Consider the following 15,112-nt stretch of genomic DNA (forward strand, 5'->3'; position numbering starts at 1 on the left):
TATATATATATATATATATTATTTTTTTTTCTTTTCTGCAAGTTTATATACTAGTCATTCTACAAACATTTCATGATAACTAAAAATTTTTAAGAGTAAAATTATAAAATAATTAATTTTTTAAAATGAAGGTAATATGATTAAGTGTAATTTACTTAGATGCATGTGATTAAAAAATAATTGAATACTATGTATAGTAAAAAATTGATATTATTGAAAGATAAAATTAAAATTTATTTCTATGTATCATTTTTGTCTCCAACATTTTCGTTCTATTTAATTCCCTAACGTTTCAAAATCGTCTCAATTTTGTCCTTTCTGTTAACGGATTCCTAACGGCAGGACAACGTTGAGTCAATTTTGAAACGTTAGGAATTTAAATAAGACGATTGAAACGTGGGACAACTTTAAAACTTACCCCAAAAGTTAGAACAAAACCGATACTTTATTCTTAATTTTATCTCGGTTTCATAATTATAAATTAAGTTGGTTCTTTCATTATCAATTTAGTTAAATATTTATAGGTGCACTTCCTTGTAAGCATGATAGCCTAACTATTTGACTTCCAATAAAAATATGAGTTCCATTTTGGATTTTTTAATAAATTAAATTGATATATTTACTTCTCTAGATATTTAGTTTGTTGAAATATTAAATTAAATAATATAAAATATCAAATTGAGTTTAACACATTTACTGTCATACGAATTAGCTGTTAAACTGTGATTGATAAACATTAATCTTCTGTCCCAAAAAAAAAAAAAGTATAATGAAGTAAAAAATCACATTTTTGGTCAAGTTACACTTTAAAATACATACAATGCATACACCCACTCTCTCATGCATTTTCCAGTAAGACATACATATATACCACTAGAAATATACAATACATACACCCACTCTCTCATGCATATTATACTAGAAGCTCTTTTTCAACCATGGGTATTTATCATATCAAAAGTCCAATAATTTTTCGAATATTGCAGAGGCACAAAGTAGATAACCTTTTCAAGTAAATAAGCTTTATTTTTATCCTCTAAGAAGATTCGAATATGAAAGAAATGCTTAAAAGAAGCGAATTTTTATCTTTTTTTTTTTTTTGGGTTAGGTGGATTAGACAACCCAATCTTAAGTACTTTAGATGGATTGGACAACCCAATCCTAGGTATAAGTTCTTATCTATCTATATTAACTTGCATTGCAGCATTGGTTTTTTTTTTATTTTTTTTGCTTCTGTTGTCATTCAAAGAGAGCCTAAACCCAAAAGAAGAAAACTACAGGGGCCTAACAAGAGCTCATTTTGTGGTTTGTGCTCATTGACTCTTCATTTTGGGTCTGAAATACTTAATGGACCAGGCCTCATCTAAATTTGTTCATTGTAATGCACTTTTATTTTTGGTCTTGTTTTTCGTTGTGGTTTGACATAGCCCAAAAGGATGAAGCCTTAAAAAGCTTATGATGTTATTTTGGGCCTTGACAAAAAGCAGTGTTATGGGCTTTACTGAGATGTACCTTATATTAGAGCCACATTATTTTCGGACTGGGCAGAATAAAAATTAAAGTGTCACCAATTTTTTTTTTGGTGACTAAAGTGTCACCATTTTGATATTAATTTAATAAAGTTTTTATTTTTTAAAAGTAGTTTATTTGTAAAAACAAAAAAATAATTTATAAAAATTAATTTTTAAAAGATAATTTTTTAAAAATATAGTATTTATATTTGGTAAATTAAATTAAAAATAAATTTTAATAAATACAAACAATAATAATTATATTTAATAAAATAATTTTTAAAATTTAAAAATATTATAAAGACATAAATTTAAACATTAAATTTAAAAATTAATTAATATATAAAATTATATTAGACTTTTAAATTTTAAAAAATATAAATTAATTTTAAAAATTTTTATCTTAATTATTTTTAAAAGTACTATAATTTTTTAAAAATTATAAATATAAGTATATAATAATTTTAAATTTATCAAATATAAAATAAAAAATTTATACTTTTAAAAAATACAAACAAATTCTCAAAATCTAATGAAAGGAATGAGCTATTTACTTGAATAACCCGAATTGGTTAACCCAACATTCCCTTTGTTTCTTTTAGTTACATCTGTAACTTGCTTAGAAACTATCCATGTTCCTAACAATCCATATAATAAGCAGTAACAAAATTTTAAATTAATCTAGTGATTAGCTTTTTAATATTTAAATAAATAAATATTGAAATTTTAAATTTTATATTATGTACGTATTAATTTATTGATTAATAACAAATTTTTAATAAAATTTAGATCCATAATAAATTAATTTTTAATTTATTAAAAATATCGTAAAAAATAAAATATATAATTAAAAAAATTTAAAATTTATAATTTAAAATAAAATATTATTTTAAAAACTAATTAATATTAACTAAAAAATTAAATTCATAAAATGAATACTATTTATTTAACAAAAATCCTCATTTGTAATTTTTAACCATTGCAATTTTCAAACCCCAATCCTCACATGCCAAACCGACAATTAAGAGTAGTAAAGTAACAACTAATTAATTAATAATTAATCACGGAATTAACAATAAACAACGAATTAAAATTAACAATAAACAAAGAATACAACATAAATATTGGTGGCCGGTGCTGATCAAAGTTACGTTCCTTATTCTCTTTTCTTCTTCTTCTCTGTTTCTCTCTCTAACTTTCTCTCTCTAAAAAAGTAACGAGTCGCAGACTCACCGATCTTCCGATTCCTCTTCGTCTTGGTTTATGAGGTACTCTTCTTCCTTTTACTTCCACCTCTGCGATTTTGCTTCTGTCCTTATCATTTCACTGATCCAAGCTTTGCGATGCGATCTCGTTCTAGCTACCATCAAATATTTTTTTTTCGTTATTACCTTTATTGGATCGAAAATATTTCATCTTTTCTTATCTCGTGATCTTTCTTAGATCCAGAGGATTTAGATTTTAGAATCTTTGTGAAATTTTCCTGTTTCTTTGAGAAAGAAGAAAACCTAGCACTTGTTTTTTTTGGTGATAAATCTGGCACCAGCTGATCCGGCATCAATTTGGTGGTTCTGTTGATTTTAATTATTGACCTAATCATATCATGTTGTGTTTTCTTCGAATAAAAATTGTTCTTTTTTGTTTCTAGTCATGGAAAGTGTGTATAATGATTAGTGCTTGAAAATTATATACTGTTTAACCCCTTACTAATCGTGATTTGTGTTTCTTGCAGCTCGAAGGAGAGACCCACTCTTGGGTAAGTATTGTAATCTTCTTCTCCCCCTCTTTATGTTTAGAGTGAATACCCCCATCCTGACCCTGACAATTACCTCGAGAGTACAAGGAGGCCCTTAAGAAAAAAAAAAAACACCCAATTTTTTTTGGGACTGATTAGCCTGTGCAAAAAAAATAACATTGACTTTTTTGTTAAGGGCCTCATTGTCTTTTTGAGGTAATTTTCAGGGCTGTTTTGGGTTTTTCTCTTATGTTTATGTACGGTGGTATTGTAGATCAAGGGAGCAGTTGTTTTTTATTATAACAAAAAAAAAAGTGATTCTTTTTAACTAAAGAATCTTTCTTTCAGAAAACAGAATTTTAACTTTGAACATGGTACCTTCTACTCCTAACATCTAAACTTGTCCTAAACGAACATTGTTTTGTCACAGTTTAGGGTTACATAGTGTCAATACAGAATGGGCAATATAATATTCATATCAATCTAGAGATTGATCACTTAAGTCATGTTACTCTCAAATATTTCTGGCTATGTACATGTATAACATGGTCATGTTATGAGCTGATATTATGATGGTACTTCCTATATATATATGGGTTCTTATTCATTGTTGATCTCATTTACAGTGGCACGCGGATTAAGACCCGCAAACGGAATATTGCAGCGCCACTGGACCCTGCAGCATTCGCGGATGCAGTGGTCCAGATTTATTTGGATAATGCTGGTGATCTGGTAATATTACTGTTGCAATTTATATCATGTTTTCTTGACTGACTATTTTCATTGCGCACTCTCACTTATAGTGATAATTTCAATATTCTGATTTGGTGATTTATTTTTATAGGAACTTGTTGCTAAGAACATTGAATCTTCAGACCTTAACTTCTCAAGATACGGTGACACCTTTTTTGAGGCAAGTCAAACCCAGCTGAAAAATTTTGTTGAGATTTTTTTTTTAATAATTTGTCTCCATCCTATGGGTTTTAGGAGTGCACTTGGTAATCTTTGATTCTGGATTCCATTGTAGGGGGTACTTAGTCACATTATAAGTCATTGTCCTATGGTATCATGCTTTCATATCTGTAACTATTATGGTGGGCACGCTTAGATGGTTGACCTCATTTTCTAATTTGCGTGCATGCTTGTGCAAAAAATTTCTTTATACTCTCTGCTCGTGGTTTGTCTTTCTTTATAGTGATCGCAGTCAATGAGGACCCCAGTGGATGGGTTTTTGAGATGCAGGTTTATTTTGATATCATGATATGTATCCGTATCTAGACACAGGTCACAAAACAGCATAAGAGAGATCCTAGTTATCTTACGTTTCGTTTGTATTGTTCAGTGTTCACCATGAAGGGGCCATTTGTTTTCTTCATTGCAAAGCATATGCGATACATAGGACAAACAACAAATCATAGTTTCATTGTTTGGATGACGTGGGAGGACATTGGGTGTGATATTTTATTTCATACTTATTCCATCTAGAGCAACATCAATCAGGCCATTTATCAATGTGTTGTGATCCTTCAGCGTAGTTGATTACTTGATTTATGTACGACTTAAGATGTCCTGTGGATCGCTTACACCTCAGATTTTCATTACTGTAGGTTGTTTTCACTGGGGGTCGTACACAACCCGGAACTACCAAGCCTGATGAGGGGGAGCGCCATCCATACTCTATAATAGAGTGTGAGCCAAAGCGTGAAGTCATCTTACCATCTGTAATCTACATACAAAAGATTTTGAGGCGAAAGCCATTCCTCATTAAGAACCTCGAAAATGTTATGCAAAAGTTCCTCCAGTCCTTGGAGCTTTTCGAGGAAAATGAGAGGAAAAAGCTGGCAATCTTCACAGCACTTGCATTCTCCCAGAAGCTCTCTGGTCTTCCACCAGAGACCGTGTTCCAACCACTTCTTAAGGATAACCTTGTGGCCAAAGGGCTAGTTCTGTCATTCATAACTGACTTCTTTAAGGAGTATCTGATTGACAACAGCCTTGATGATCTTATTTCAATTCTGAAAAGAGGAAAAGTAGAGGATAACCTCTTGGAGTTTTTCCCTCCTACAAAAAGATCCAACGAGTCTTTCTCTGAGCATTTCAGGTAATTCTTGTTATCAACAAGTAGGATATATCAATACCGAGACTGTTTGGTATTGTAGCATGATGGATTTTATTTTTACAAGACATTGCTCTTCCAAAGTTTTTTATGTTTTTGTTTATTCCAATAGCCGGATGATTGTTTTTTCAGCTTATTGATTGTCTAATGTGGTCTTTTGCTTATCCTTGTCTTGCAAATTTTCTTTGAAGGTGGCTATTTACTTAGACTCATAGGCTATGGTGTTTGGCATGCCTTATTTTATTTTATTTTACTTTACTTTTACTCTTTGCTGGAACTTACATTACATGTCTGTTCAATGTCACCTTGTAGCAAGGAAGGACTAGTGGCATTGGTTGAGTACAATGAGAAGAAAATATTTGAGGTGAAACTTAAGGAAATGAAGTCTGCTTTGACAACTCAGATAACGGAGGAGGTTGATATATCTGAAGTAATTGAGAATGTGAAGGTGCGGGTCCGAGATGCTAAATTGCCAGATATTGAGGTTGTCCGGGTCTTGTGGGATGTTTTGATGGATGCTGTCCAGTGGTCAGGGAAAAATCAGCAACAGAATGCAAATTCAGCCCTACGCCAGGTATCTCTCCAACCTGCTTCATCTATACCTATTTGCGTATTGCTTAGCATCTGGCATGTGTTTCATTATGGCATTAATGTATGCCGCGTTTATTTGTTATAATAGGTAGTCCCGTTTATATTGATTGAATTTTCCATTTAATAGCTTATCAAGAAAAACCATTTGATGAATTGGTTTCTAACGCGTTATTGTAATGAAAACCGGTGATAAAATTTGTGTATCTTATGATGAAGGTAAAAACCTGGGCAGAACTGTTGAACACATTCTGCACCACTGGGAAACTGGAGCTAGAACTGATGTACAAGGTACAAATGCAATGCTACGAAGATGCAAAACTGATGAAGCTGTTCCCGGAGATTATTAGATCGCTCTACGAGCAGGATGTGCTGGCTGAAGACACCATCCTTCATTGGTTCCGCAAAGGAACAAACACGAAGGGCAGGTAATGCAAGCCGGAAAACATGACACCATATAGTGTTTCCTTTCCCCCTCTATTTTGGTTTTGACTCAATTACATATTTGGAACTGGTACAGGCAAACCTTTGTGAAAGCATTGGAACCCTTTGTGAATTGGCTGGAGGAGGCAGAAGAGGAGGAATAAGTGTGATAGCATTTACATTACACCAAGCCCTGTGGATGGCTCTTGTACCTTGTTATTGTTATGAGATATTATTGGCTCCTTAGTTTGATCTGCTTGGAATGGCACTTTTTATCCTATATTTCACTTTGTATTTGACTCTATTGTGAGTGAGTGTTAAATAATGGGATGGATTCCTTGTGACCCGCTATGCTTTCTATCTTCCTTTTTTCTCTTTGTTTTGGTTTATTGCTATTTAAAAAGAAGTCCTATCAAATTTTTATTCTGTTTTTGAGAATTATGTTTGTCGGACAAATTGATCTTTTTCTTATTTTGAAAAATGACTAATTTGTCTCAAAGTATTTTTTAAATCTAATTGTTGTTATAATAAAAATTGATTGAAAGTGACAGGGATAGGAGTCAATCTATTCCTCAAATTATACTATTAGTAAATTTATTGTTAGAATAATATATATGCAACAATGGTGGGAAAATGTTTTACCTCAATACATCGTGAATCAACAACAAATGAGGACACATTAGAGTGCTAGATCATATTAAAATCATTACCAACTCAGAGGTTGTGAGTTGTGACTTGTGAAGTCGAACTGAAAATTAAGAAAGATCGAGAATCAATTTTGTCACGGACTATTACTGATAAAAAAAAGAATAAATATTAAATAATAAAAAACAAAACAAAACTTTAATTAGATTAAATAATAAAAAAAATATTTAAATAACCTATCCAAATTTAAAATAATACGAACTATTATTTTTCTCTATCATTTTTAATAAATTAGAGTGTATGTAGTCGCCAGCCTCCTCTTTCTTCTTGCATGTTCAACGCCACACGTGACCTGCACGTGCATCTCGTGCGAGATTGGCCTCATCACTGTTTGAGAATTGAGAATCACCCATTGGTACGGTAACATTTTTCTCATTTCTTTGTTGTATCTAAACAAACTTAAAAAGATATTTTGAATATTCTAAACTTCTTAGAATCGTGGATTGAATAATGGATTTTTGCCCTCTGCATTCGGCGTTTTTGTTTGCTTTTGCACACAAGTTGTATGATGAAATGCCTCATAGCTGATATGGTCACTCACCGATAGTGCAATGATATTAACTGACTAGTGAATACTGAGAAGGATTTATCAAGAGTAATGGGACAATGCAATTCTGAAATATAAACTTTTTGTATTGCTACTGCTACTTGCAAGTTGTTGAAATTTAGAGTTAGAGTGATAGAATGCTAAATTCAGATAGTGGAAGAAGAACACGGTGAAGAACACACCCAAAAGGGAGGTTGGTTCTAACACAATTCTCTCACTGATTGCAGTTAGGCAGTTAGGATCCACTATACATGTTACAGAGATACAAAACTCAAACTGAAACAGAGAGTGAAGCAAGCTACAAAGACAAGTAAGCTCGTGAGTGTTGATTATGGCGTTGTGTCTGAATCTCAGCCCGGTCTCCATTATCTGCAAATGTATGGCAAAGGCATCATCCCACAGCACCTCAAACAATGGACCTCATGCCTTCGACGCTGCATTTGTCCGACGTGCAGCCGTTCTTGCTGACAAGTCTGCTGGCTTAACCTCTCCCCACCCAAACTTTGGCTGTGTCATCACCACCCCGACTGGCGCAGTTGCTAGTGAGGCCTACCTATATGCTCAGGGCACCACTCCTGCCGAGGCACAAGCTGTGGCGGCTGCAGGGGAGCTTTGCCGCGGGGCCACTGCATACCTCAACATGGAACCTGGTGATTGCCATGGCGATCATGCAGCTGTTTCTGCTCTTGTTCAGGTTTGACTTTGTTTTCTTTTTGTTTCTCTAAATTTCTAGTCCACGAAGAAATAAATCTTTGGGTACATTGATCCTTGGAAAAACTTCAGCATAGTTTCTGAAAATTTAGAAAGGTCCTGTTAGTCTGTAAATATGACATTTTAAATCTTCAAATACTGTTAAATTTTTTCTCTGTATCAGGACGCACATGCCCAATATTGTATTTTTTTTTTCACGGATAAATTTGGTGACTTAGTCCTTACCAAAATTTATATCTCGTTTGTCACTGGTGTACAATGCTATTTGTTGTCTCTAGTTTGTGCTTGTTGATATTTGATATTTTATAAACGACCATGCCTGTGAAACCAACCAGGGAGGGGTCAAAAGGGTTGTCATTGGAATGAGGAATCCATTGCAGCATCTCAGGGGCAATGCTGTGCGTGCACTGAGGAGCCAAGGTTTGCAGGTTGATCTCCTTGGAGAGGACCTCACAAGCAAAGTTATGGAGGTGTGTGCAATTCACCTGTCACCATCATCATTACCTTCTTTGTATGTTAAATCTTTTTAGTTTCTGTTTGAATTTGAGGAAGAGAGAAAATCTGCATTATTGTTTTATTGAAATGAAATATTGGTTTTCTAGTGGAGATTTACAGGGTTGATTGATTTACTTTTTCTTCACATATTCGCATTGGCATGCTCTTTGTTTTATTTGCAGGATGCCCAAAAAGCTTGTATTCTTGTCAATGCTCCTTTAATTTGTAGAGCTGCTTCACGCGTTCCCTTTTCTGTTCTAAAGTATGCTATGACCCTTGACGGTGAGCTTTTATTCATTTTTCCTAATTAGTTTTTTTAATTTTGTTCTCAGTTTATACAACTTAACTAAGGGCCACCAATTCTGGCAGAATATAAAACTTCATGGTTACACACTACACTGTTTTGAACTGCTTATGTTTCTTTTGCTGCAATAGGGAAAATTGCCGCCAGCAGTGGCCATGCCTCATGGATAAGCAGTAAGCAATCTAGAAATCTGGTTTTTGAGCTACGGGGTAGAAGTGATGCTGTTATTGTGGGTGGAAACACAGTACGGAAGGACAGTGAGTATTACCTTTTCCACCCTACGAAACTAGGGATGTGAATTTTTGTGCCTTATATCTTTCAAAATGTAATCAGATCCAAGACTGACTGCCAGACATGGAGGTGGGCATATGCCTATTCGTATAGTAATGTCCCAGACCCTCAATCTTCCAGAGGAAGCAAACCTATGGGACATGTCTGAGGTTTCTACTATAGTGGTAACACAGAGAGGTGCAAGGAGGAGTTTACAAAAGCTGCTTGCATCTAAAGGAGTTGAAGTTGTTGAATTCGACATATTAAATCCACGAGATGTTATGGAGTATTTTCATGATCGAGGATATCTTTCAATATTTTGGGAATGTGGAGGAACATTAGCTGCAGCTGCTATTTCATCTGGTGTAATTCACAAGGTACTTGTTCTTCTCAGTTTTCATTTTTTTTCCCCCCTTTGTGTGGGTGAAAATGGAAGTACCGTTTATTATTAATATAGCCGTAAGCAAGATATTCTTGTAACCATCTTAATGCTTAGTAGTAGATTATAGACTGATTAAAAGCAACAGTCCTGTTATGGATAAACTTATGGATAATCACGACGCCCCTAGCCTTGTTAACTAAATCCTTTTCGATGTTTTGAACATCCACCAAAATATGCATCAATGATGCTCTATCTTTAGGCCACTTGAAACGGGTAGGTGGAAAAACCAAATGGAAGTTTTGCATGAGCCTAACATGATAATGAATTTTCTTGTCTTTATTTTAATTAACACAAGTAATTAAGTTCTATGGGAAATAAAATTTAACACAAGAATGAAAAGAATCTTCCTTTCATCTGTGACAATCCCTCTATAATCCTGGCCTAGTTGTTTTCATTTGTATTCTACATGTGGATGTTTTATTTAGGGGATGGGGTTCCATTTTCATTGGTGAAGTCACTAACACTACAAAACGCTTCATTTGTATGGGCAACTGTACTTCTTGGTGTCAAATTCAACTTGAGTTATTTTGGCTTAGTTGAATTTATCATTTTTTGAAGTTTTAACATTGTTGGGATTATGATCACATTATTTCCTGCAGGTCTATGCATTTGTTGCTCCTAAAATCATTGGTGGAAAGAATGCACCAACTCCTGTGGGTGAACTTGGGATGGTTGAGATGTCTCAAGCTTTGAATCTAATTGACGTTTGCTATGAGCAGGTTAGTAGGATCGGTTCACTTTTCCCTTAGAAGTATTTTGCTTCTTTTCTTCTTTTAAAAAGTAATAAAGTATCATCTGATCTAAGTGTTTAACATTGAATCCATCAAATGTTTCTACCATTGGATAATTAAAGTGAAGCAATTTCACAAAAAAAATGGCCTTGCTCTTGATATATAATGCCTTGCCATTCTTTAATGAGGTCATGTTATTTGAAACTGTAATCCAGGTTGGGCCTGACATGCTTATCAGTGGATTTCTTCAGCCCTTACCAGACATATTGCCTACTATTCCGTCACTCGATGAAACTTATGCTGTTGATCCTACTGTCTCACCATACGAGTCAAGCATCATATTTTTCTATAAAACATGGGATCCTTATGGTGCATTGTCAAATTTCTCTCCCCATCCCATTCAAATGCCTGATGAAAATGGTGATAATGTGACTTGGTTGAGTGTGGAGCATTACTACCAGGTACTTGCTTTTTTGTGTAGCCTCTATTCTATCTTTGCGGTCTTGAGTCACTTACAGATATAATTTGATGATTAGGCTCACAAGTTTATTGGTATGGATGATACTCTTGCAAGAGATAGCATTGAAAAGATTAAATCTGCAAAAAGTCCAGAAGAAGCTGCAAAAATAGGAAGGTCAATGCAAAGGAAGCGACCTGATCTGGTATCATCCTAAGCGATTCTCAGACTCTTCTGAAACACTCTGTTAATACATAGTTTTTTCATTTGCTGGCTCAGAGACAATTTGGCAACTGTTATTTTCCCTTGTGGCTTATATTCTTTACTAGCCATATATGATTCTATGAATGTAGTAACATACTGAAGATTGGATTTACAATGATAAATCAGTTTTTGTACAGTATGTAGCCATTACAATTTTTCCAACTCTAATATAGTAATTTTCTAGGTTTGTTGCTTTGATTATTCCCGGAAAGATGTTTTTTTACTAGGTTTATACATTTGTTTCTGCCATGACTTTGGTTGTATTTCAATTCATAATCCTTCTTTTGCAGTGGTCTTTTTTTAGTTATCAAAAGCATATAAGAAAGAAGCAAAAACTATTGGAGGTTTCTTATTATATGCAAATTGTAGTTGTTGTTGTTACTATAGTATATGCTGGTTTATGAATTCAAAAATGTGGCAAGTTATTTTATAACATACATCAGATTCAGCGACCCCTGTTATTATGTCTAAGCATGTGTTCCTTCTCCTATTTTTGTAAGAGGATTGAAAATTACGTTTGGGTATGCAGGTAAGGCCTGATTGGGACAACATAAAGATTGATGTCATGTACAGGGCACTGAAATGCAAATTCTCGACATACCCACACTTGAATACCATGCTTCTTTCAACCACCGGTTCTGTTCTTGTCGAGGCTTCGCCACATGATTTGTTTTGGGGTGGAGGTCGAGATGGAGAAGGCTTAAACTATCTTGGTCGCTTATTGATGAAGTTAAGATCAGAGTTTCTTGGCGAGTCGTCATCATCATGCGAGTCCCCTAGTATAGCCGTATAGCTATGTACAGAGCCGCGGGAAATATTATACCGGTAAGAAATTTGGATATTATGTATGAGATTTTAGGTTCATACCTTATTATTTCTGTTGTACAAAAAGAAAAGAGGGAGAGAGAATAATTATGTTGTTGTAAAAAAAAGAAAAAGAAACACTACATCTCCATCTTATTAATCTATTAATCAAACCTTTTTGGTTTGATTTCTTTCTCTGATATTTACCATTTTCATAATATTATCACTTTCTTTTTGGAGTTATGCATAACTTTATTTGATGGTTTGTGATGTTAACAACTTAAATATGGTTATGAGAATAATCTGCTTTGAGAAGAAATAATGGATTCATGTTTAATCAAAGAAAAATGCTACTTCAGGATATAGCTGATGATGTCAAAAGAGTTACGGTTAGAACATGATGTCTATGAGTGTTATTGAAACCTCTCAAACTTAACTTATGAACATAAATTGGAAGTTCGTACTAAACAAGTAAGAGGCTAATCATAAAGTTTTCTCTCAACAGAAATGAGACAGAATGATTACCTCATATGACCATTATTTAGAATTTGTTGAACATGAATAATATCACTTTAATCAGCTTCGTTTATTTATGAATGAAGTTCTTTTAATATTAGGTTTTTATTCAATTCTGAAACCTTAAACCTAAAAAAAAATAAACATCACTAAAAGTCTCAAAATAATATTAGGAGTAGGATATTTTTTTATTCAATTATTAAGATAAAATTAGAAGGATTGAACATGAATTGAAAAAAAATATATAATTCTTTATGTCTGATCTATCAGATTTGCTTCTTATATTGTTGTTAAAAGATTTCTATATAAATTAAAAATCAGTCAGTAAATAAGTTATTATATATTTGTGTATATTTATATATGTTGATTTACATATTTTTTTAATTAAATATGCCAAAGTAAAATAATCAAATTTGTTTACAAAAATATATTGAAAAAATTATAAAATATGAAATATATATTTCTATAAGTGGTGCTGATTGGTGACTTTTTTCCTTCGAACGTGACATGATTGTTTTTTCTTTTATAATAATATGTTAATGTTGCTACATGGTAGGAAAATAATGAGACGATCTGATCCAAAATAAGATAGAGTCCTAACATCCAAGGCAATGGAATGTGTCTGTGATTGATGTTGACTTTAAACACAGTTAGGGTTCTTTGCATTAAGTATCTGGCTCCTCAATAATAACAAACACTTCCCCAATTGTATGGAATCAAAGAAATATCAAGCAAGTGGCAACTTCCGAGTTTGATAACAAAGCCTGAAAAAGAAGCAAGCTATGTTAAGTAATAAAGTTAGAAAATGGCAAAATGCTATTAAAATGTTTTTTTCCCCCTTCAATTATTAATCTTTCAATGAGAACACGGGACTACTGTGAGACAAGAACCCTTTTACCTGATTCCTTTCTTCATTGAAACAAAAATTGCTTTTGGTTTTTATGCTTAGCTTCACATTTTACATGCATACATAGATCTTTCTTTAGGTTACCTACAACAAGTTGATCAAATAATAGATGCTTCTTTTAAATTTTGATTTTTGAGTCGAACCACAGATATTAAATAAAGGAAAAGAATTTAAAAAATGGTAATTACAGTTCTTCTATTTATTTAATCAGAATTTTTATCTTTAATTAGGTTTAAATAGGTATGACAAATAGTTTTACCGAAAATTTAGTTAAGTTCTTACGATTAAAAAATTTATACTTAATTTTTATATTTGATAAAAATTTATAATTAAATTCTTACAAATTTTTATTTTTTAAAATAATATAATAAGAGTTAATAGTCAAATTAGTCTCTAAAAAAAAGGCCTTTTTCAAATTCGTCCCTTAAAATTTTTTTCAATCAAATTGGTCTTTTAAATATTACAAATCATATATGTCCTTCAATTACTCTACTCATAAATTTCGTCAACGATTCATAATGTGAAATAGTAATTGATAGCATATATGACACATAACATGTTCAATTAGATATTTGATTAAATATGTTTACGAAAACCTATCAATTTAGTCACTAGGTCATATTAGGAATAGGATTTTTATAATCGAAAAAAATGACTAAATTAATAAATTTTCATAAACATATTTGGTCAATATCCAATTAAACATATCAGATACTATATATGTTATCAATTAACATTTTACGACATCAATTTTTGAAGAAAATTGTTAATGGAGCGACTCGAGGACAAATATGATTAATTCACAATCTTTGAATGACCAATTTGATTGAAAAAATCTTTCAGGGATGAATTTAAAGAATGTCTTATCTTTCAGGGACTAATTTAACTATTAACTCAATATAATAATTGATGAGTTTGGAAAACTCTAAATTAATATTTGTGATGACTAAACATTATCAAAATTAATTAATTGCAAAATTAATTGATCTGAATTTTTATTCAATATATTGATGTTATAATTTTGCTGCAGGTTTTAATAATGGGCCGAAAACAAATTTATTGTGCTAGCCCAAATTACTCTCAGCCATTGGTTTTGATAATATATGATGAATATGGCTAAGTTGATGTTACTTGGGCCCAAGTGATTCTTGATTGTTCCAAGCCCAAGTGTGTTACATGATTTTCATTTGCTTTGTGCATATTCCAAATTTCATCAGGAAAGCAAATGTTAATCATTTGGGCCAGCTTTAATTTCAATACTACAAGCCCAAGTCTTACAAAGTGATGAATGTTTTCAAGCTTGGTCCGAAAACAAAGAAAAATGAAAGCCAAGTGCTTCCAACGGAACCAAGTTTCAACCATGTGATGGATTTCAAAATCTATTACATTGTTAATTAATGCATGGGGAACATGAGAGAGAAAGTTCAGCTGAAATTGATTGATGGTTATTATGACTTACACGCCACTCTATACTAGGGAAGTAAAAGCAAGCTATTCTTATTCAATTTGATTAACCACTTTGCTTTGCTTTTCTTTCAGATTTCTTTTACTCTCTCTCATCATTCTCTTCTTCTTTCTTCGGTCCT

General features: G+C 32.6%; 2 protein-coding genes across 2 annotated transcripts; both read left to right on the forward strand.

Moving 5' to 3' along the window:
* The first annotated feature begins 2,632 nt into the window (after positions 1-2,632).
* LOC112744262 (uncharacterized) lies at positions 2,633-6,724 on the forward strand. The gene is made up of 8 exons (XM_025793829.3): positions 2,633-2,779; positions 3,244-3,267; positions 3,873-3,978; positions 4,091-4,159; positions 4,854-5,347; positions 5,675-5,936; positions 6,170-6,378; positions 6,471-6,724. Exons 1-8 carry the CDS (start codon positions 2,775-2,777, stop codon positions 6,535-6,537), a joined length of 1,236 nt encoding a protein of 411 aa, XP_025649614.1. The 5' UTR covers positions 2,633-2,774; the 3' UTR covers positions 6,538-6,724.
* Positions 6,725-7,297: 573 nt separating this feature from the next.
* On the forward strand, positions 7,298-12,303 carry LOC112744263 (riboflavin biosynthesis protein PYRR, chloroplastic). The gene is made up of 10 exons (XM_025793830.2): positions 7,298-7,433; positions 7,853-8,319; positions 8,672-8,806; positions 9,014-9,113; positions 9,267-9,392; positions 9,469-9,782; positions 10,447-10,566; positions 10,794-11,039; positions 11,115-11,240; positions 11,829-12,303. The coding sequence occupies exons 2-10, from the start codon at positions 7,957-7,959 to the stop codon at positions 12,090-12,092; spliced, it is 1,794 nt and encodes a 597-aa protein (XP_025649615.1). The 5' UTR covers positions 7,298-7,433; positions 7,853-7,956; the 3' UTR covers positions 12,093-12,303.
* Positions 12,304-15,112: the final 2,809 nt, after the last annotated feature.

This window comes from Arachis hypogaea, chromosome 14 (assembly GCF_003086295.3).
Source record: "Arachis hypogaea cultivar Tifrunner chromosome 14, arahy.Tifrunner.gnm2.J5K5, whole genome shotgun sequence".
Lineage (NCBI taxonomy): Eukaryota > Viridiplantae > Streptophyta > Magnoliopsida > Fabales > Fabaceae > Arachis > Arachis hypogaea.